We start from the raw sequence: 25,651 nt of genomic DNA on the forward strand, positions 1-25,651 counted from the left end.
AAAAAAAAAAAAAGTTACACTAATACTTTGAGCAATTTTTCAATTTCTTTACATGCCTACGAAATTATAAAAAAAAAATAAAATAAAATAAAAAATGTATTATTTTTAATTACATTTATGAATATTTACATATATACTTTATGTTAACAATAAGATGATTTTTAATATAATAACTACAAAATGAATATATATTTAATTTATATTACCAATATTAAATCATACGATGAGCAATCCAAATACAAACCAAAAACTTTTATCAGCAAACACAACATGACACTCAATGAATCTATAAAGTAAAACATATATATATATATATATATATATATAAATATATATACATGTATATGTTCATTTTATTTTTTATTTTTATTTTTTTATTTTTTATTATTTATTTATATATTTTTTTTTTTTTTTATAAATAATTAACTATATATTTTTATATCAAATTGTTGAAAACTTATTAACATTTTATTGTCATTTTATTGAAGTTTTAATAAATTTTGAATTTTATATTTTTTGTTTTTTTTGGGTTTTTTATTTTTCTTTTTACCAAAATGCTTTGAACGGCTTAAAAAATTTAAGGGAATGTCAGCACTTGCTGAGTGATAATTAAAATTTTTTAAATAAGACATATTTTGGTGAGATAAAACTGAGATATATCCTCCCTATAAAATGAAAATATAAGAAGAAAAAAAGAAGACATATAAATAATATTCCCTTACATATATATATATATATATATATATATATAACAGAACCATAAAATGTAAATATGTAAACATGTTATTCCAAATATATCTATATATATATATATATATATACATTTATTTTTGTATTACCAAAATAAACTTATTAATATTGTTTGGTGAGATAAAAATATTATCACCAATCCATGGATATTCATTTTTATATTTGTTAGAAAAAGATTTTTGTTTCATATTTTTTAGGAACATTTTTTGCTTCTTATATATTCTTATAATATTTTTTACCTCATTATCATATGTATATATTTGATTGTATACACTATTAATAAGGACATTATCACCTTTGAATAAATCATTTGTATTTTCTTTTTTATTTACATACTGGTTCATAAATTTTACCCATTCATTTTTATGTTTTGTACACTTATAATCTCTCCTTAAGAATTTATGATTTTTGTCATATAATTTGTAGCATCTTTTTTTGATATTCATATCACATTCTATTTTTTTTATTAACTTTTTAAATACACTTTTAAGTTTTTTAAAATGATTTTTTGAATAATTGTAAGTTTTTTTTTTATTATTTTTTATAATGTAAGAGTTATTACAATTCATATTATGTTCCTCATTTGTTCTTGGGTAATAAAACATATTCCTCTTACGACTTGTCTTCATATTAGAATTTTTCATTTTTTGTTCCATCTCTTCTTTATCCTTTTCTTCATCAAAAATATATACTGGTTTGTGTAAATAAAACGAACAATTTATATATCCATCATCATTTGTTTCGTCATCACTTATATCACTACTGTCGTAATAATCCGATGAAATATATGATTGTTCCATATCATTAACATTATCTAATAAAGATGCATCATTGTGTATAGAATTATCGTGATAAGATGGGGTATTTATTATAGGTTCTTGTATATTCATTATTTCATTATATTGGCTAGATATCTCACTTTTATCTTGAAACATAATAGTTTCCTCTTCCACATCTGGTAAATTAAATAATAAATGATTTTGTTCTAATTCGTCATTTTCATTCATTATATATGATGATTTTATATTTTCCTTATTATTTTTCATATCACTAATATTATTGTCATCATCAACTTTATTTTTTTTCTTTTCTGTTTCCTTCATTTTTATTACATTTTTTTTCTTCTCTTTATCATCATGGCCTTTTTGTAAATAATTATTTCTAAAATTATTACTATAAAAAATATATATAAATTCATTTAAAACATTTTTATTATAAGCTTCCGAATAATAATTTGTATGCAACGTAAATTCTCTATATACAATATGGTTAAATTCTACTGAATTTTTTTTACGATATTTTTCATATGTTATCGAATCACTATGTAACATTATTTTTTCGTTTAAAAATTTCGTGATAATATTATATAAATTTATTGTTTCGGATGGTTTTGAAAAGTATTTTATTTTTTCTTCATGGGCATTTTCCTTAAAACATTTATAATACAACATATCTATTTTTTCACGTTTATTTTTCCCAAGACCTTTACCATTAAACTTGTTACCACAAGAATTATTATCACCATAAATGTTATTATCACCATAATTATTATTTTTACTTATTTTCCCCTGTTCAGATTCAAAAACACCAATATTACTTTCCGAAAAACTTAAATTTACCCTACTCAGGTTAATACTTGTGTTATCAACACTATACACATTTTTATCGTTACTACAGGTGTTGCTATTTATTATAGACCCACTCTCAATAAATTCTCCTGGTAAATGCACATCTTGATTGTTACACCTTTCTTCTATCATATAATTATTAGAATTATCTATTTGGTTATCATTTATACTAATTTGATCATTGTAAATGGATTTATTGTTATTGTTATTTTTTTTGTTCTTTTCATTTTCTTTTTCATTAGCTATGTTATTCATTTTTTCTTTTAAGTTTTGTAACACAATAAACCCATCTGTTTCATTATTTGCCATAAGATATTGATGTTGTTCTAAATAACTATCTTTATGATAAGATTTCCCCAATATATTATTCATATAATGTGACTTCATGTGCTTTTTATTTCCTTCATTTTTCTTCTTTTTTTCACCAAAAGGAACAAAAGAAGTATTACACAATTTTGCATAACTAAATATTCTCGGTATTCTTATTTCTTTTCCCAATTCATAATTCTCATCATTAAATACATGTTTTGAAGTATTTTTAATATTCTTTTTTCTATCTTTATATATATCCTTAAAAAAATTATTGATATTGATTATATCAGAATTCTCACACTTTTTTATGTTCTCTTCAAATTTATTAATTATTCTTAAATGTTTATTCAAAACATCATCGCGTGTATCATTATTACGATTGTTTTGCATATGATGGTTTGTATTTACATCTATAAAATAATCGATATTTTCATCAAAAAAGGCATTTAAACTTTCATCCATATGAACATTTGTGTTATTATTATTATTGTCATCATTATTATTATTGTCATCATCATTATTATTGTCATCATCATTATTATTATCATGATTTTTATTATTTCTTTTTTTCTTTTTATTATTTTTATTATTTTTTTCTTTTGGTCTATCTTTTTTGTTAAAATTATTTTTGTTTTTATAATTCTGTGCCTCCTTTTGAATCATACAACTATTATCACTATTAAAAAAATTAGCTATTTTTTTATTTTCTATATTATTATTTTTTTCATCCCCAAAATTTACAACTAACACATTATTATTAAATATATTATGCAGATCCCATTGAGATGACATTTTTTTATATTTTTTTATTAATATACAATTTTTTTTTGGGTGTTTTGCTTTTTCTGAATTATATTCTGTAGATGCGTTATTTTTATCATTTTGATTACATATATATGTATCATCTTTAATATAATCATTTTCTTTATTTATACATTTTTCTAGGTTGAAAATTTCTATTTCATTTCTTGGATTATCTAAAGATATGACATTGTGCAAGGTGTTGATAGCATGTAATGTATATATTTTAAAAAAATGACAAATGATTTTTATTTCTTTAATATAACATATGCTTCCTAAAAAGGAAAAAGGATTTATATGATATCCTTGAAATCTTAAAATATGAAACATTGATCCAAAATATTTGGATAAGGAATATTTATGAAATAAGGAATCTAAGACTTCAAAATCATCTGCATATAAAAATTGCACAAGATTTTCATCCACTTTAATATAATTTAAATAATTAATTGTTTTAAGAAATAACGTAGGAAAATATTTTAATGAAAATAAATAAATGACTCTTATAATTTGTATAACTGGATATACAAAACACGAAAAAATAAAATAAGTATATTTATTTGTATATATAACATTTTGAATATATTCAATTTTATATATATGATTCTTTTTCTTTATTAAATTATACAAATTTTTATTCTTTCTCTTTATATATTCATTTTTCAGTCTTAATAAAAAACTATTAATACTTGAATGAAATTCAAAATGTGCGTTTCTATTCAAATTATAATTTAAATAATATTCTTCATATTTATCGGTTTTATGTATTTCTGATTTTATACTCATATTATTAATATTAAAATAGGAAGAGTCATTATATATACAGATATGCAGATCTGACATTTTTTTTCTTTTATGTGTAATATTAAATGATATATTGCTATTTTCATTTTGTTCTGAATACTTATAAAAAGTATTATTATTTAATCCACATATATTTTTATTATCTATATCATGATTCGTCTTAATATATTTTTTATTATATTTCTTTTTTTTTGCTTTATTCTTTTCCTTATTATGCACTCCGAAATTATAACACATATTGTTACTAAATAAAAAGGGATCATAAATATCTAAATTGTTATTCCATTCAAACATATTATAATTTGAACATTTAGACAAATAATTATTCATATTATTATGAATGGATATATGTCCTTTAAGATAAATATCTATATATAATTTATAAGTATCATGAAATAAGGGGATATTATTATTAATTGATTTTATAGAAGACGTACATTTGTTTAAAAGACAATATGGTTCTTCTTTAGTTGCTATATATAAATCATTTATGTTTTGTTTCATATTTTTTTTGAAACGATTATAACTTTTTAAATGTTTTAATTTAAGTGAATATATAGTATCACTTTTGTAAGAATCTTCATCTGTAGATAAATAAATATATTCATCATAAATACGATCATTAATACGATCATTAATATGACCATTATTATTATTATTATTATTATTATTACGATATTTTATATCATCATTCATATTATTTATATTTTGTTCTTCATAAGGAAAAAGAACATCAACATTTCTATACTCATTATTTGTAATAGAATCATTTCTTATATTATTATACGATGGATTATTTGCTTTCTTTTTTTCAATATTCATTTTTTGTTTTATTATAGAATCCTTTGATTTGTTTTCTTTTGACGTTTTTTTTAAAATATATTTATATATTCTATAATTAAAAGGTATACATGAAAAAAGACTATGTAAATTTGCATAAAACTTTACGCTTTCATATATATTTACACATTCTAATGGTTCCATGAAATATAGAATACTCTTTAATTTTTTTTTTTTTTTTAGTACTAAATCAATAATTTGATTTTCATTATACGTAATATTGTAATTCAACATGTTTGTATCTATATGATCATTCTTCTTTTCAATATCTTTAATTATGTTTCTTTTATTATATCTTAATATATTATATCCGTATATATTTTTTTTTTTATATCTTCTATTAACTATGTTCACTTTGGTTATTGGCATATTCATTTCTCCCTTCCCTTGTGACTTTGAATATATTCTTCTTGCATAATGTTCTTTTTTTTTATTATTACTATTATTATTACTATTATTATTTATATAATTATCGTAATTTATTTTTTTTCTTTTTCTTCCCCTGTTTGATTTTTTCTTTATATTATCATTCTGTCCCTTTAGATATAGATCAGGTATATTTTTGTCCACTTTATCAAATATATTATTTACATTCTTTATCAAAAAAAACTGATTATTTTGTTTCACTACATTATCTATCATTAAGGAATATAAAAATGATTTAAAATATGTTCCATTATTTTTATATTTTTTAACTTTCTTTTTTTTTATATATCCAGATTGTTGTTCATGCCTATGTGCTTCATTATACAATATGACATCTTTCCTTTTCATAAATATTTCATCATACAAATTAAAGATAATCATTTTATTAATATCGAATTCATTAGTGTTTATTATATCTTTTGTATTTTTTATCCATTTCATAAAATATTTATATATATCAAATATATTTATTTTATATTTTTGTTTATAACTATAAAATAAATTGTGTAGCTTCACAAGGAAATGATAAAATGAGGATTTGTTAGGTATGTTTCTATAATAACATTTATTTCTTCCTTCTTTTTCAATAAAATGTACATTTCTTTGTGTATTTTCATTTTTTTTCTGATCCTCTTTACATATACCCATTTTATTCTTATATTCGAACATACTATTCTCCATACTTAATATGTTTCTAAAAAATTCATAATAATTAACAATTTTGATTTTATTTTTTTTTTTTTTATTTTTTTTTTTTTTTTTTTCTTCCCCTTTGATAGAATAACATTTGTTGTTCCCTTTTCTATTTTTTAATGAATATTTATAAAATTCTTTATATATACCCTTTGCTAAATTATAATTTATAAAAACGGTATTTACATAATCAGAACATTTATGAATCATATGTGTTATCCATTTCCAATAATATAAAAGAAATAAACTGTTTGAATTCTTTATTACATTTTTAAATATCGTATAATGTTTGAAAAAATGGACTATAAAATGTATAATTAAATTTGGTGATATATTATATGTATACTTATTTATGCTTAAATTATGTATACTGCAGAATTGGTTGGTTGTACATGTATCTTTCAGTATATTTTTTTTTTTCATATTTATTATACGATCACAATTTAATAATTTACAAATTGTCGTATTATCAGTAAATTCATAATTATTTTTAGAAACGTGATTTATAAAATCTTCAATAATATTATCTTTTTTTTCATATAAAAAGTATTGAATTTTTTTTTTTTTCATTAGAATATTAGTTGAATTCTTTAAATAATTAAATAGGTATGGTTCAATAGTTTGTGTTTTATTTAAATGAAAAAGGATATGTATATAGGATGTAAGGAAAGAGAATATATTATCCTCATAAAGATTAATATTATTATGTATTGTATTTATATGTGTATATCCATTTATTCTTTGATTTATATTGACATTCATATTCCTTTCATCATATATTTTGGTATTTCTCTTAACACATATAACCATTACATTATTAGACACATTGTTTTCATCCATATTGTAAAATTTTTTTAAATAATTATCTAGATAACTGTAATATTTATTTTGAATTAATTTTAAAGTACTTTCAAAATTGATAAGAAAAAAAGAAACATTCAATACAACAATGTGGAACATCATATTTTTTCTATATGAGAATATATAACTATGTATATAATCATTTTGATGATAAGACATTTTAATTATATTAACAATAGTATTAAATAAATCATTCATTTTTATATTTATTTTTGTTTGTATATTATTTATATGGAAAATATTTTCTAATACTTCTTTTAAATAATTATATCCAAACTTGATAATATATTTTAAATGAGAATGTATTTCATTCATATTTTTAATAGAATGAATATTGAAATCCTTTGCACGATAAAAAATTACGGTATCTTCATAAAACATACATTTACATGCTTCAGTATAACTACTATATGATTTATATTTTGCTCCATATACAGTAATAAACATTTGCAACATAAAATTGAAAATTTTGATTTTATATATAACCTTTTTTTTTTTCTTTATATATTTATTTCGATAAAAACAAGAAAAATGTCTTGAATCTATATGATCTTTCTTATTTGTAATAACAAAAAAATATTCGAACATATTTAATAATTGTTTCATACATTTTATATAAATATGTATATCATATTTTAATTGGTAATATAAAAATAATATTTGATATATATTCCAAGTATAACTTATCAATGATTTTAGCATATCTATTAAACTTTCATAATGATAAAAACATTGAATTAACATATTATATTCATAGAAAATAAATGTAAAATATTCCTTTTCGTATCTTTTTGAATAAATTAAATGTATTAATTTAATTTTTGTGGATTCATGCTTTTCATAAATTTCTTCATTTTCACTATCTTCTAAAATATTATTATTAAAATATTTATTATTATATTTATTATTATTATTATTATTATTATTATATTTATTATTATAATAATTATTATTATTATTATTGTTTAGAAATTTATAATATTCTTTACCTTCATGATAATCCTCATTTATATTTAAAAATTCGTTAAAAATATTATAATCAAAATTCATAAACATTTTTTTATATAATATTTTCTGCTTTTCTAAAATATTGTCATTTTTATGTAATGTTCTTCCTTTATTATTATTTGTATTATCATTGTATAATAATACATCATTTTCTTTACTTGTTAAAATAGTTTCTTCTTCATTTAAACCATTATTTGTTTTATAATTATAAATATTATCTCTTTCATATAAATGTCTTAGTATATATTTAGATTTATATCTTTCCATATTATCAAAAAATACATTACTATACATATTCCCTGTTATATTCTTCTGTTCTTTATTCTTTACATTTGAATTAGACCAAAAATAATTTTCCAAACCAAATGAATCACCTTCCTCTTTAACTCTATGAATTATATTACATAAGGACAAATAATTCAAATTCCAGTTAAAATAATTTAAATGATGAGGATAACAAGATATATAATAATTTATTTTCATAATATTTTTAAGTTCATTTATACATTTATATTTCTTCATATCAACATTTTTATTAGTATCTATGTCTCTGGTATTATGTAATAAATCCATACAACAATATTCATTTGATTTAATATGTATAAACTTCCTTTTTATTTTAAATTTGTCATCGTTTAATATAGAAGGAGATAAAATGGCTCTTATTCTTTTTATCGATTCGAGGATTTTTTTTTTCTCCTTATTAATTTTTTTTCCTTTATTATTTTCTTTATCATCATTATTTTCTTTATCTTCAATATTTTCTACATTTTCATTATAAATTTTCTTTATATCTCCCTTGTGATATATCAAATTTTCAAAAAGCTCCTCTTCATTTTTATTTGATGACATGCATCCATTATTCCGATATCTCTCAAAATCGTTTTTCAAAAAATCAAGGCAGGAATATTTTTTGTAATGAGAAAATAAATTGAAAATACCAGGAATTGGAACAAAATAATAAGTATACTTTTCTTTTGATGATTCAAAATATATATGAGAAATTTTAGGTATGTTATTATCCCATATTTTATTCTTATTTTTTTTTTGTTTTTCTGATATCCCTTTTATATTTTCTTTATAGACATCAAAACATATTAAGGTTTCACATATGTTATTATCACATGAATCGTTAAATAAAAAGTCCTCCAATAAATTTTCATCATAATATTTTGCATTTTTATTTATATATTTTAATAATTTATTATCTTCTGTAGCTTCTTTTAACATATCTTCATAATAATCATACATATTTGTATTTTTAACTTCATCAGCAACATTTAATATATCATTATTATAATCTTCTACATTTTGTACTTCTCCCTCATTCATATTTTCAAGATCATATGAATAATTTATATTTTGGACCATACTAGTATTATTCAATTGATCATATATATGATTTCCATGGGTTATATTTTGATTAACAAGTACATTCTTATCATAGATATTATTATCTGCATCATTTAGATTTGATATTTTGAAGCGTTTTTGCACATGTTTATCCTCATCTATTATATATGATATTTTCCTTTTTACTATTGTCTTCATATTTGTATTTTTTGATTTTTCTTTTTTTTTCCTTTTTATCAATTTTTTTATTTTTTTTTTCACAATATGATCACTATCATATATACGTTTTGATAGATCAATATTTTTAGTAATAGGAGTATTTTTCTTTTTCTTAATCCCCTTTGCTTCCTTATTATTTTTTTCAATTCCTTTTTTTTTCTTTTTATTTTTTGATGAAAAAGAAAACGTGTGTGGTTCCTTAAAATGTGCATTAAACATATTTGTGCCATTTTGAAGATGACATGAATAATGGTTATTCAAATGGAAACTTTCAAAAATATTTTTAACAAACATATTTTCATAACAAAAGAAATCATTTGTAAACATAGGATAATATAGTTTACATGCCATTAGGACACATCCTGTTGCTAAATTATAAAAATTATTTCTTGAGAAACAAATAGATGAAGAAATATTATAAAATGTATAATAAAATTTCTGTTTATAAAAATAATTAATTTTATTATATATTTTATAATTAACAGTTATATTATCTGACATAAAATATTCTTTATTTATAATATAAAATTTTTTAATATAATATTCTTTTTTCATTAAAAATAAAATATATTTATTTATATGACTAATTAATGACATCGCCTTATATTTTGCACCAAAACATTTAAAACAATCTTTATAAACTTTCTCATAATTATAAAAATTATTAAATTCTATATGCATATCATCATATTTATTAGTATATACATTAAGAAGAAATTTAGAAAAACGATATTTAAATAAGACAACATTCAAAAATTTTATAGCATACATTTGAATTGTAATTGGAAGGTGAAATTTATATATTAAATCATTTATTAATCCATATAAATTATTTACTAATGTCGCATTAAAGTTTTCTAAATACTTCATTGATTCTTTATTTAACATAGAATTAATCGTCTTAATTGTAAAGGGTACATGTTTTATTTTTCTGGAAAATTTAACTTCATATAAAATATCTTTTTTTCTTACTTCACCATAAATATTATTATTATCATTATATATATCATTATAATTATCATTATAATTATCATTATTTTCATCATTATAATTGTCGTCTTCATCATCATATATTTTATCCATTTTTTCTTCTATGTAATATTTATTAATATGTTCATAATTATGAATACATATGAAAGGTGTGCCATGCTTTAAATTTCTAATAAAATAAAACTTTTTTATCTCTGAAAAATGTGGATTTCTTAAAGGAAACGAAATCACCCCATTATCTTTAAATTGCTTGAAAAATGATTCAGATATATTATAAAAAATTTTATATAAACCAAAATTATCCGAATTAATATAATTTTTAATATGATGTGGCAAACAATATATATGTAATCTTTTAAAACAATAAAAAAGTATATAAAATAATAAATCGAATGAAAAATTATAACAAAATTTGTAATTCTCATAATCAATTAACAATGATTTATAACGTGGTAAAAAATAATTTATATATTCTTTATATATATGTTTAATGGTTAACGTTCGATATCGTTTTTTATCTGATATATATAATACTTTTTTATAAATATTATCAAATATAAATGAATCCATTAAATATTTATTTTCTATATATATATTTTCTTTATAAGGTGATGTGAAAAAAGGATCATCTTGGGGTTTTTCTAATCTCATACATTCTTCAACAAATTTACTAATTCTTGTAAATTTCTCCTTTTTAATTTTTAATCCATTATAATAATAATCTTTCTCAATTTTCCACTTTTTCAATGTTTTTAATTTATTTACATATTCTAATTTTTTATATATATTATTATCAAAATGTATTTTATTCAATATAGACTTCTTCTTATTCTTTATATTATGAGTATATATATGTATCTCTTCTTCAATATGTCTGTTGGGTAATTTTTCATAATTATCCATATCTTTTTCGCTTAATATATGTTCATTATAAGTTAAATTGTTTAGTTCAAAATAATCTGCATTGTGTTCAATATTATATTCCTTTTTGTATTCCGAATTATATTCAACACACAAAGAATCATTAATATTTATATCACCATGATTTATATTGTTATCATGATTTGTATTGTTATCATGATTTATATTGTTATGATGATTTGTATTGTCAACATAGCTTATATTACCAACATGGCTTATATTATCAACATGGCTTATATTATCAACATGGCTTATATTATCAACATGGCTTATATTATCAACATGGCTTATATCATCACCATGATTTATATCATCACCATGATTTATATCATCACCATGATTTATATTATCACCATTCATACTATCATCCATACCATTTACATTTTCCAAAAACATTTGTACCATATCTTGAGATGCTTTATCATTTAAATTTAAACTAGAAATATCTGATACATTTAGATTTTTCATTATTTCCACATCCGAAGACGAATTTATAGGTAGTACAAAATTGTTTGTTACCCTTTTTTCATTACTCATATTTCTTTTTATTTGCATATACTTTTTATAATTATCTAATACATTTTTTAAAACATCTTCTTTATTATCAAGAGAAGTAATATTTTGTGCTTCATTACCTTTATTTTTTCCAATATTTTTTTCTACATCAAGGTTCACATTGCTTTTATCATATTCATCAGTATTCATATAATCCTTATATTCCTGTTCTCTAATATTTTTAATATAATCTGCATGTTCAGTTAAATCGAATGCTTTATATTCTATCTCTTCATCGATATTACTTATATTATTATTTTGTTCTTGTTTCATTTCTATATTCATTATTTCATTATCCAAATGATGATCATATTGATGATTATTATCTTCCATTAAGGAATTATTATAATTCACTGTTTGATTATTATCATAATCATTTTGTTCACATTTCAATTTAACATAATTATTATCATAATTGAAATTATCCACTTGGTTTGTATTTCCCCCTTGATCACCATTATGTATTAATGTATCGTTCTGGTTACTATTGTTTTTTTTTTTATTCTTTTTTTTTTTTTTTTTTTTTTTTTCTTCTTCTTCAATTGCTTGGTATATTAAATAATCATATTCCCCTTTAAATGTTTTTAGTATATCATAAAATGATAAAAATTGGATATCACATTTTTTATTTAACTCTTCTCGAAAGTAATACAAGAAATCGTGTTCATAGATTAACCATAGCACTTCATTATAATTAGTAGATCTATTCATAAAGTAGCTAGTCATATATTTATCAATAGGTTTGGACAAATTACGTGCATATAAAATTTTATTGATAAAATATTTTGAATAAAAATGATATATACGTTCACAATCTAAGTCATTATCATTATATTTAAAATAGTTTTCACCTTTTAATAAATTATTATTATAAGCAATATCATTAGTTGTATACACATTATTATTATTATTGTTATTATTATTATTATTGTTATTATTATTGTTGTTATTATTATGTGTAGTTATATTATTATTCTCTTGAATATCATGGTCATATGTTATTACATTATTTCCATAATCATCTTCCTTTTGATCATCAAAAGAATTAAAACTTAAAAAATGTTCATTTCTTTGTGATATATGACTTATATCATTATCAATCGTATTTAAAAAATAATTAGATGTATCCTTCTGATTTTGTTGTATATATGATGGATTTATTTTTTTGTTGACATTATTAATATTGTCATCTGTTTTTGTATTTTTGTTCATAGATTTTATAAGTTGATTAAATTTTTGAAAATTTTCTTTATTTTGTATATCATTATCTAATAAGCTTGTTTTTTTATATAATCTAGATAGCCTTATATTATACTGTCTCCCTATTTCACTTTTTTTTGGATAGAAAGAGGACATATTTATTATATGATTAACATAATCTTTTTGTATATCAAAATAGTAAGATATTTTACTTAAACTCATTTTTTCAATTACAGTTTTTATTTCTTTATATATATTTTGATCTTTTTGAATATTTTGAAAAGTATCAATGATTTTTTTATTTGTTATAACTTCATATACAAATTTTAAAGAATCACTAAATGTTCCAAATGGTACATAAACATTCATATTTTCTATATTCTTCTCTAATAAATAAAACCATATTTTTTTTATTTCATCATATATAAACATAGGAAATTTATGTACTGTAATAAGGGTTTCAATAAATTTTATTAACACATTTTGATAAGTTATAAAAAATTCATCATTTTCTTTAAATACATATTTCTTTATATTATTACTTAAATGTTCATCTTTATATAATTTTTTTATAATATAATATATATCCTTCTCAACATATTCATCATCTTCGATTTCATCAAATTCAAGATCAAAATTATCCTCAAATTGTTCTATAACGATTTCACATACGTAATTACATTCATTACAAACATATTGACCTTCTTCGATTCTGAAACTAATACCTCCACACTCAACACATTTATTTCTATTATCCATTTTGTTATATATTACTCAAGCATTTTAAAATAAAGAAAATAAAACAAATAAAAACAAAAAAAAATTATTCACACATATATATATATATATATATTAATATATTATATGTATATCACTGTGTTTCAAAAAATTCATATGTAGACCTTAAAACTTCCAAATATTAAAAAAAAAAGAAAAAAAAAAGAAACATATATATATATATTGATTTTTTAAAGAAACAAATAAATAAATACATTAATAAATTAATTAATAAAATATAATATATATATATATAATATATATATATATATATATATATATATATACTACTTTAAAAGAATTGATGAATAAACAAAAACAAAGATTCAAAATGGTACTACCATTGTAAAAATATTACAAAGTGTCACCAAATAAAAAAAAAATTAAAAAGAAAGATAATAACAAATATACATAAATATATTATATATATATATTTATTTATTTATTTACTTATTTATTTACGATACCAAAAAAAAAAAAAAAAAAAAAAAAAAAACGTATAATACATATTATAATATAAATATTTTATGTTTCATAATTAAATGAAAATAAAAAAAAATTAAAGAATTATTAAAAAAAAAAAGAATTTTACAAAATAAAATAATATATAATTGTACTTTTTTTTTATATATAAAATGGTATCATTTTTTCCTCTTCTCACAAAAAGCATTTGATAATTTATAGAATATACTTTTATATGTTGTATAATCTAAAAGTAATTTAAAACAATTTTAATTATAATAATAAATATATAAGTAATTCATTTCAATGTGAGTACAATAAAAATAAAACGTATTATTTGAAGTATCCTAATGTAAAAGAAATATAAATATGTATTATACATATATATAAATATATATATATATATATATATATATATATATAATATATTATTTAAAATATGCATATATATTGTAATATATATATATATAATATGTACAATTAACATTAAATATATAATTTCAACATATATATATTCTCAGTATCAAAATGGGAAACACAAAATTTTTCTTTATATATAATATTATTCAAACCTATTTTGCTATCAACTTGTATAAATAATTTTTTTTATATGGTTAAAAAAAAAAAAAAAAAAAAAATATATATATATAATACACACTAAAGTAACATAATAAATTGTTATTATATATATATATATATATATATATATATATATATAATTATTACCATATTGAAGTATTTTTAAAATAATACATTTACAAAGAATACATAAGAACATATATTATTTTAAAATATTACATGAACATATAAATATAAGCTATACATTTATATTATATATGTGATTATTCAATCTTATAATAAATATATATATATATATATATATATATATATATATTTAAACATGAGAAATGAAAGTTTTTTGGGTCCAAAGAAAGTTACAAAAAGCTGGGTCTTAAAATAAAATAAAAAAATAAAAACAAGGTATTATTTAAATACCCAAACAAAAAAAAAAGACATTACATATAAATGTATAATGAAAAATAAAAAATAATATATGACATATACAAAAAAAAATGGGGGAAATATATATTAAAAAAAATATATATATATATATATATATATATATATATATATATATTTATTTATTTATTTATTTATTTATTTAATATACTAAAGAATCATTACAAAATATTCAATTCATGATTACAAAAAGGACATTGATTAAATAGAAAGAATTTTTTATAAAAAGAATTTTGCGTTGTTATAAAATTATAACAAAAAGAGCAGAAATAAATATAATCCAATTCATATTGTAAATTGTATGATAAAATATGATCATTATTAATAGGAAATAATTTATCATTTATATCATGTAATAAATAAATAGTTGGTAAAATAATATGATTTTTATATATACATCCAAAGGTTAACATGCATTTATTAAATATATGATTATTTTCACATATATAATAATTATTATATATATTAGTAACACACACTTTATTACATATCATACAATTTATTTTAAAAAATAATTTCTCCATAATATAATTATCTTCTTTGACAATATTTATTTTATCTTTTATTATATTATAAATTAAAATAAGATATTTTTCCAAAAAAGGGGTATTAATTGATATATTCATACCACTTGATGACATATATAATATATCTGTTTTTGTATTATGATTATTTTTGTTTTGGTCATTTTTTAACATTCCCTCTTTATTCTGTTCATAAATATTATTAAAAAAAGACAAAAGTGATATTATATTTTTATCATTTGCCATTTGTTCTTTGTTATCTATATTTTTACTTATATAGGTATCATTTTCTTCCTCGTGTAAAATATATTTTTGATCTGATATCAAGATATAAAATAGACTATAAAAATTTAGTAAAATTAATAAATAAAAATAATCTAAATTATTTTTTCTTATATCAAAATGTATATTTGTATATATATTTGTATTATTTATTCTTAATATATTTAAAAGTATAAAGAATATTTGACATAAATATATATTAATATATAACATCGAAGAAATATATAATCCTTCATGTGTTTCTATTTTCCTAGTATACTTTTTAATTTTGTATATATAATATAAACATTTTTTCCATGTTAAATAATTCATTATTATATTGTTATTATTATACTTTTCATTTATATTTGTTTTATTTTGTTTTGTATTTTTATAACTACTTAATTGATTATCATAATTATTTTTTGATAAATACATATTTTTTTTTAAATTATCTAAAGATTCATTTTGTTTGTTTAATATATTATTTGTTGTATCATCAAAATTTTTTGTTCCTTTGTAATTTTTACTGTCACACACATTAATATTATTATTATCATCATTCTTTTCATTTGTATCTATTTTCTTTTTGCTAATGTATCTATATTTTTTTTTATATTTCTTCATTTTTTTATTAATTAAAAAGTAAGTTATATGTGAATTAAATTCATCGTTACTAAGACCATTCTGTTTCAAACAAAAATTGTACATATGAAATAAAAAGCAAAACAAAATGACATCATATTTTCTTATATTAATAAGTTCATAATTATCATAAAAATTCACATTTTTTAATATAAGTTCTGTTTCTTCATTTTTTTTTGCCTCCTTTGTATCAATATTATTATCATTATGGTTTAAATGCATATTCGTTTTTCTATCTATTTCATGATAAGTATAATAAAAATGTTTTAAATATTTATCTCTTTGTAATAATTCATTATATACCATATAAAAAAAAGAACGTTTCTTTTCTTGAGTATATGTATTTTTAAAATATTGTATAATTAAAAGGAAATAATAAAAGTTTAATTTAATTTTCTTTTTCTTTTGTGTATCATTAGAAATATTATAGGAACATTTATCTATAATATAATCATAATTAATATATTCTTTTATTATATTTAAAAAATTATAATGACTATGTGAATCAAAACAATTAATAAAATTTTTTTTTTTATATTCTTCTTTTTTCTTTTCATTTAAATCCGTATAATTTTTTTGATTCATTAAAAATAAATCATAAAATCCAAAGAGAATATATTTGAATTCAAAAAATGAAGATTTTACTTCTCTTTGTGTAAATAAATTATATTTTATGTCATTATTATCCATTTCATTTTTTTTAATAACATTCGAAATAGTATTATCACTAGGAATATTTACGTTCTGACTTAAATAATTACATTTATTTTTTGTATTATGTTGAAAATTATATACAATATCTATGTCATCCGAATTATACAAATTTTGTAAAATTTTTTTTAATAATTTACTTACCATCTTAATGTAATTAATAATTAGACATTCATTATTAATAGTTAAACTAATTCCTTCAATTTTTTTTTCTTGAAAATAAATATAAATTAAGTTTTTGAAATGACTCAGTTTTATATTATATAAAACAAGATCATTCGAACTTTTTGTTTTATTTAATAATTCTTCATTAAAAGGAAAAAGAATAGGTTTAAAAAAACATTTTTTACAATTTATACTTTTTGTTTTTTCATCTTCTTTAACATTAAGAAAGAATTCAAAATTTCCATTTTTTAAAGAACAGGTATATATATACTTTTGTATTTCTCCGTTTTCATAAAAACAAACAATTTCAAATAAGATATAACTCTTATTCTTATTTTTTATATTATTATTTATTTCATAATTGTATTTATTTATTATAGTATTACAAATAATATTATTTGTATTCTTATTATTGGATGAACAATAATTCAAAATTTCTACACCTTCCATATAAACATTTTCATTTAAACTACATGATGAATATTTACTCATTTTTTTATTATACTCTTCTTTTCTTTTTTTTTTCCGCAATGTTATTATTATTATATTACATTTAGAAGAAATAAGGATGAATGTGTATTTATAATTTCGTACTTCAAAAATAAAATTCTCATTTATTGTTTCATCCTTAATTAAATAATTGCCACTTTTAATTTGATCTAATGTGTTAAAATCACAACTATTGAAAATAAAATTTTCATCATGTCCATAAATAATATTATTGGAACCACAATAATTACTATTATTATTACTATTATAATAATTATTATTATTACTATCATTATTATTATTATCACTATCCCTCTCATGATGATCATTTTTTTTTTTTTTTTTTTTGCTATCACTTTTTTCTTTAAAACATAGTGAATACAAAAACTTTGAACTATATTTAATCAATTTTAACTTTTTGTATGAATTTTGTTTATTTAATTGGAAATGTAAATATGTATGCACACGTATTTCAAAATTATTTTCCTTAAACATATTTGATATATATAAATTGCAAAAAAATATATATACCATACCTTCATTACTTAATGTATGTATATTAAAGGTATATAACATATAACTATCTTGTTCATTTACATACCTCCTTTTTTTAATTTGAGATATATGTATATCTGTCATAAAATCATCATCTGACATATTTATAAATTTGAATACACATAATAATTTACACTTTAAATGATAATATAAATTATTTATAAAAAAGGTATTTGATTTAAATAAATTTTTATCCATCTTATTTATATCAAACTGTTTATTATACAAATTTAATTCTTCATAATGTGGAAAGGTTTCATTCAAATATTCGTCTCCATTCTTAAGGTTATTATCATTATAAATAATATGAAGAAATAAATTATTCTTTACAGATTTTATACATATATTAAAAGAAAAAAACAGATGTATATCGTTATAATCGTTATATTCAAACTTGTGAGTAATTTTATCACTAATATTATTATTATTATTAACACTATTTATATTATTATCAACATTATTTATATTATTATCAACACTATTTATATTATTATTAACACTATTTATATTATTATTAACACAATTTATATTATTGTTATTTTTTTTTTCCAACTCAATTATCGAATTTGATGAGAAATAATAATCACAATAATACATTGAATAGAAATCCAAATTTTTAAGTAAATCTTTTTTCTCATATACTATTTGTTCTTTTAAATATTTTTTTCCATCGATAGTTTTAAAATAACCTTCTTTGTCTTCATTTATTTCATATATAACTATATTTTCATTTAAAAATGAATGGAAACATTTTTTCATGTTTAAGATTTCAAAAAATAAATTATACTTAATACCCTTTACATATCCAAGCAACAAATCATTTTTTAAGTTTGTCTGAACTAGTACATAATCGTTCGAATTTATAATAGGAATGTTGTCAATGTAATTCTTCATTTTTTCCGCAACATTTTGATTTAGGAATAAAAAAAGTTTTTTCACTATCTGAACTTTGGTAAACCTAAAAATTAAATAAATAAATAAATATAAATATAAATATATATATATATATATATATATATATGTATATTTCTGTGCGTTTATATAATGTACTTATTTCTTTAATAAGAATAATATGTATAAATATAAATTATATATATATATATATATATACAACCCTACATTTTTGTATAACTTACACTTCTATATGTTCAGCCTGCTCCACAGCCTCAAATATAAATTCCTGACATGAACTATATTTAACATTTTCATTTTTATCATCTAATACATTATCATTATTAAGTATTCTTTTCAAATAATTTTTATAATCCGATATATTTATATTAATATGTGAACTAACATTCAAATATATATGCGGACAAAGTAATGATTTTATATCAAACAAATGATAAAAATTGCTACTTTGAACTAACATATCTTTTTCATTTAAAGATAAGTTTGTATTTTTAAAATCAAAATAAATATTACCTTTCTTGGTTTTATATCTTTGATAACGTAGAATTGAAGAAAATATCATCATATTATCGTTATTATTATTATCTTCTTCATTCTCTAATTTATTTTTGTCATCTAACACATTAACATTATTATCATCATATTTATTATTATCATCATTATTTTTGTTTATATCATCACTAGTATCATTTACATCCTCAGATGTTTCATCATTAAAATTTTCGAGATTTTGATAGTGAGCATTTTCAATTTCTTCCATATTTATAAATATATATTTTTAATTATATTAGAATTGAGGGCAAAAAAACAAAAAAACAAAAAAAAATATTGCACATTTTTAGGAATATAACAATTATTTCATTTATATTATACTAATAAAATTAATATATTAAAAATGAAAAGCAGGAAAATCATATTTTATTTTATCTTATAACTAGGTACGTTGGTTAAATATGTACCTTTGTCTATTTTTATATGTAAGAACATTTCTACAATACTGTTATAATATTTTTATTAATGATACATATTATTTAAACATGTACTCACATATAAATATAATATATTATATATATATGTATATACTTAAAACAAAGGTTTATATATAATAACAAAATAAAGGAAAATAAATTATAATATTATGAAAACAATTAATAGATTTACAAAAAAAAAAAAAATATATATATATATTAACATAAACAGAGAATACGAAAATAAATAAATAAATAAATAAATAAATATAAATATATATATATATATATATATATATATATATATATATATATAAGGTTCATAATTTTTTTAAATACGGTAAATGATTTATATATTATATATAAAAAAAAAAAAATTGAAAACTTTATATATTATAAATGGGAGCATGAATTAAAAAAGAGCTAGTATTATATAACAATAAAATAGTCATAACATATATTATTTATTTTTACGTATTTCGAAAACAAAAAAGGAAAAAATTTTTAAGCTATAAAATATGTATATAATTTTAAAATTATTAAAGTATAAAAAAAAAAAAATAAAAGCAAATTTAAATTTGTTAAAAATTAATACAGAAAATAGGATATATAATATTATATATAAATTATTTATATTTTTATTTGTTAATATATGCTATTAAAAGAATGAGAGCACATCAAAATAATAATAGGGTTAGCCCTTTACGAACATAATATATGTATATTATATATATATATAACACGCCTGTAATATATTATCCGTTATATAATTGTTAAATAATAATAATATATATATTATATATATAACTACTTAATATATTATCCGTCATGTAATTGTTAAAAAAAAAAAAATATATATATATATATATATATTTATTTATTTACATATATTTTTTTTATGTTTATGAAAATGATCACAATGGAATAAAAAATTATATTCTACTATAGTTTCAAATTTTCTCATTAGATCTTTAATTAATATATATTTTATTTTTTATTTTTCCTCATTTGTGTTTAATATACTTATTGCAATAAAAAAGAATGTGCATATTTTATATATGAAAGAGAATATATTTCACGTGAAATATATATATGAAATATAATAATTGTGTATATATTATAATAGTTACCCAAATCTATCTTAATTAAAAAAAAAAAAAAAAAAAAAAAAAAAAAAAAAAACATATACATATATATATATATATATATATATATATATATATATTTATTTATTTATAATATTAACTGTTCCTTTATTTTATATTTCATTTTGATTAAACATGGTTAGTAAAAAAACGATAGAAGCTAGAAAGGCTTACTATAACGAAGACGTAGTTCTTTCAAAAGAAGCTCACGATTTTTATCACAACTTAGATAAGCATGGTGAAAATCACAATCTTGATAAGGATAACTTAAAAACAATAATATTTGGAAGTTTAGATGGTATAATTACTATATTTGCTATAGTATCAGGTTGTGTGGGGGCAAAAATTACTCCTACCCAAGTTATTATTATAGGTATAGGAAATTTATTTGCAAATGCCATATCAATGGGATTTAGTGAATATACTAGTTCAACGGCACAGAGAGATTTTATGTTAGCTGAAAAGAAAAGAGAAGAATGGGAAATTGAAAATTGCCCATCTGAAGAAAAACAAGAAATGATTGATATTTATATGAATAAGTATAAATTTGATAGTGAAGATGCTAGAAATTTAGTTGAAATAACCTTTAGAAATAAAAATTTTTTTCTTGAACATATGATGTCTGAAGAATTAGGTTTAATTGTAACTAATGAAGATAAAAATGAATGTTTAAAAAAAGGAATTATTATGTTTTTAAGTTTTGCTGTTTTTGGTATAATTCCATTATCCGCCTATGTTGCATATACTGTATTTTTTGGATATACGGATTATACTACATCCTTTCTCGTTGTCTTTATTTCAACCCTAACAACTTTATTTATACTAGGATTGTTCAAGGTACGAAAATTATATATACATATATATATTAATACATATATGAACAAATACATACATGAACAAATACATACATGAACATATACATACATGAACATATACATACATGAACATATACATACATATTGTATATATATATATATATATATATTTTTATATATGGTAACACAATATGTACAAATCATAATATAAATATATGAACAAACGTACATATAATATACAATATAAAACCACCCTACTATATGTTTTTTGTTTTTCTCTGTTTCCTTTTTTAGTCACAATTTACTAATCAAAAGCCTATTACGTGTGCCCTTTATATGGTATTAAATGGAATGATTGCAGGAATGGTACCTTTCTTATTAGGAGTTGTACTTAAAAATAACATTTCCGAATAATTAATAAAAATAAGTGAAGTAATAATAATATGAAGGAATTTAAAAAAAAGAAAAAAAGTATATATTATATATATATATATATATATTATATATATATTATAATTATATAATTATGCTTTGAATGCATATTGAATTTAATTTTTTTTTTTTTTTTTCTTCTTCTCCCCATAAATAGAAAACGATTTATCATTATTTTTTTAATAATACACTTTTTTTATGGAAAAATCCATAGGATTATTATGTTATATGATATAATATACTTATTTAGTTATTCGTATATTTTTAGGTTATATATATATTATATATATATTTATATATGGTATGTATCCTTTTACATATTTTGTTCATAGAATCCCTTTTTTATATTTTTTTTATTATTATTTATTTATTTTTTTTTTTTTCGTTTACTCTTTAAAATTACATGTAATATTCTCTTCATATTTTTATACAGTAAACGGAAAAATGTCCATATATTCTTTTTTTTAAATACAACTTTTATATTTTTTTAAGGAAAAAAAAAATAAGTATACCTGATAATTCATAACATCATCTTTATTATATCATTTATAAAAGATAATAAATATATATATATATATACATATATATATTTATTTAAAAATATTATCCTAAGTTCAAAATAATAAATTAAAAAAAAAAAAAATTTATATCTTTTATATTATTTTAAAATAATTACTTCTATATTTAAAAAGTAAAAATTATTACCCTTAAATGGTATGTTTATAATAATATATATAAAGTATTATATATATATATATATATATATATATATATATATATATATATATATATTTTTTTTTTTCTAAAATGAATTGTACTTGATTATTTAAAAAAAACATATAATATTTATTTTTATTTGTTTAAAAATGTATAGAATTAAGTAAAATAAATTTATTTTTCTATATATATATATATATATATATATATATATAATCTAATAATAATATTTTTTTTTTTTTTTATTTTATTTTTTTTGTGTTGTTAAATATTGTTTTGTAATAATAAAAATATATTATTTTCAATATATATATATATATTTATATATTTATGTATCCTTTTTTTTTTTTTTTTTTTTTTTTTTTTTTTTGTTTCTCTTTTTTTTCATTAATAATTTTCCGTACTGTAATAAACTACTTTTAACAAAAAAAAAAAAAAAAAAATCAGAACAATTTTGAAATGAGTAATGATTTAATAAATGGTTCTATTTTGCATTGTTTAGAAACAGCTAGTTTGGGTATGCCCCTGGAAGTATGGAAAACAAGAATGTGTGTTTACAGAAATGAAAATACAATTAAATCTTTTAAGAATATATATAATAAAGGGCTAGGTCAATTTTATGCTGGTTTTTATGCAAAATTAATTGAAAGTGGTAGTAAAGGGGCAGTTTTATTATTATCTAAAGAACAAATAATAAAAGTTTGTAATGATATGAATATTAACAAGACAACTAGTGGTTTTATTGGTGGAGCATGTGGAGGTATATGTCAATCATTGGTTATGACACCTTGTACATTTTTCATAACTGCTAGTATTGATAAAAAAATTAATTATAAAGAAAAATTGATACATATATTTAAAAATACTGGAATTACAACTTTATATAAAGGGAACACTGCTATGTGTTTAAGACAAGGGACAAATTGGGCCAGCAGGCAAGGAATTACTGAATGGATAAGAAATATAGTTATGGAAAGAAAAAAAAATAGAAAAAATAAAAATGATGATATAAATAATGTAAAAGGTATGATTTTTTCTGGAAATGATATTACAACAGATAAAATAAAACATAACAATAATAATAATAATAATAATAATACAAGCCAATCTAAATCACTTGAATTAACAACAAGTGAAGAACTTTTTTGTGGAATTGTTGGAGGTGCTCTTTCTGTTTGGAATAACCCTTTTGATGTGGTTCGGGTTTATATGCAGAATAATGCAAATAAAAATATTAAGCTTACATTTTTTCAGTCATTTATTCATTTATATAAAGAAGGTGGTATTCTATACCTCTATAAAGGTGTTATACCTCGATGTTTCCTTTGTATATGGCAAACGTTATTTATGGTTACTGGCATAAAAATATTAAATAAATATTTTTAATTGCATTTGTAGATAATACAATATGGATTGTTATAATATGACAACCTCGTATTGTATAGCTTATAAGCAAATGTAAATATTTATACCATGCATTTTACAACTATATATATATATAGGATATATATGAATATATATTTTTTATTTATTTCCTTTTTTTTTTTTTTTTTTTTTGAGTATAAAAATATTGTTTAAAAAAATGTATAATTAATAACTTATTATAAAAATTGAAATAAAGTAAACTATTATATTGTAAATATATATATATATATATATATATATATGTGCATAAATATATTTATTAAGACT

At 18.6% G+C, this 25,651-nt stretch overlaps 4 protein-coding genes across 4 annotated transcripts; 2 read left to right on the plus strand and 2 right to left on the minus strand.

Annotated features, from left to right (window-relative positions):
* Positions 1-14: 14 nt before the first annotated feature.
* Positions 15-14,120, minus strand: PF3D7_1223500 (conserved Plasmodium protein, unknown function; the record flags this gene model as incomplete). Its single annotated transcript, XM_001350596.3, has 4 exons — positions 15-56; positions 207-286; positions 551-665; positions 840-14,120. 4 exons carry the CDS (start codon positions 14,118-14,120, stop codon positions 15-17), a joined length of 13,518 nt encoding a protein of 4,505 aa, XP_001350632.3.
* A 1,661-nt stretch (positions 14,121-15,781) lies between these two features.
* Positions 15,782-20,642, minus strand: PF3D7_1223600 (conserved Plasmodium protein, unknown function; the record flags this gene model as incomplete). The annotated part of the gene is made up of 2 exons (XM_001350597.1): positions 15,782-19,928; positions 20,107-20,642. The coding sequence occupies 2 exons, from the start codon at positions 20,640-20,642 to the stop codon at positions 15,782-15,784; spliced, it is 4,683 nt and encodes a 1,560-aa protein (XP_001350633.1).
* Positions 20,643-22,130: 1,488 nt separating this feature from the next.
* PF3D7_1223700 (vacuolar iron transporter) lies at positions 22,131-23,224 on the plus strand (the record flags this gene model as incomplete). Its single annotated transcript, XM_001350598.1, has 2 exons — positions 22,131-22,832; positions 23,105-23,224. 2 exons carry the CDS (start codon positions 22,131-22,133, stop codon positions 23,222-23,224), a joined length of 822 nt encoding a protein of 273 aa, XP_001350634.1.
* Positions 23,225-24,418: 1,194 nt separating this feature from the next.
* On the plus strand, positions 24,419-25,345 carry PF3D7_1223800 (citrate/oxoglutarate carrier protein, putative; the record flags this gene model as incomplete). Its single annotated transcript, XM_001350599.1, has 1 exon — positions 24,419-25,345. One exon carries the CDS (start codon positions 24,419-24,421, stop codon positions 25,343-25,345), a length of 927 nt encoding a protein of 308 aa, XP_001350635.1.
* Between the last annotated feature and the right edge of the window lie 306 nt (positions 25,346-25,651).

This window comes from Plasmodium falciparum (assembly GCF_000002765.6).
Source record: "Plasmodium falciparum 3D7 genome assembly, chromosome: 12".
Classification (NCBI taxonomy): Eukaryota; Apicomplexa; class Aconoidasida; order Haemosporida; family Plasmodiidae; genus Plasmodium; species Plasmodium falciparum.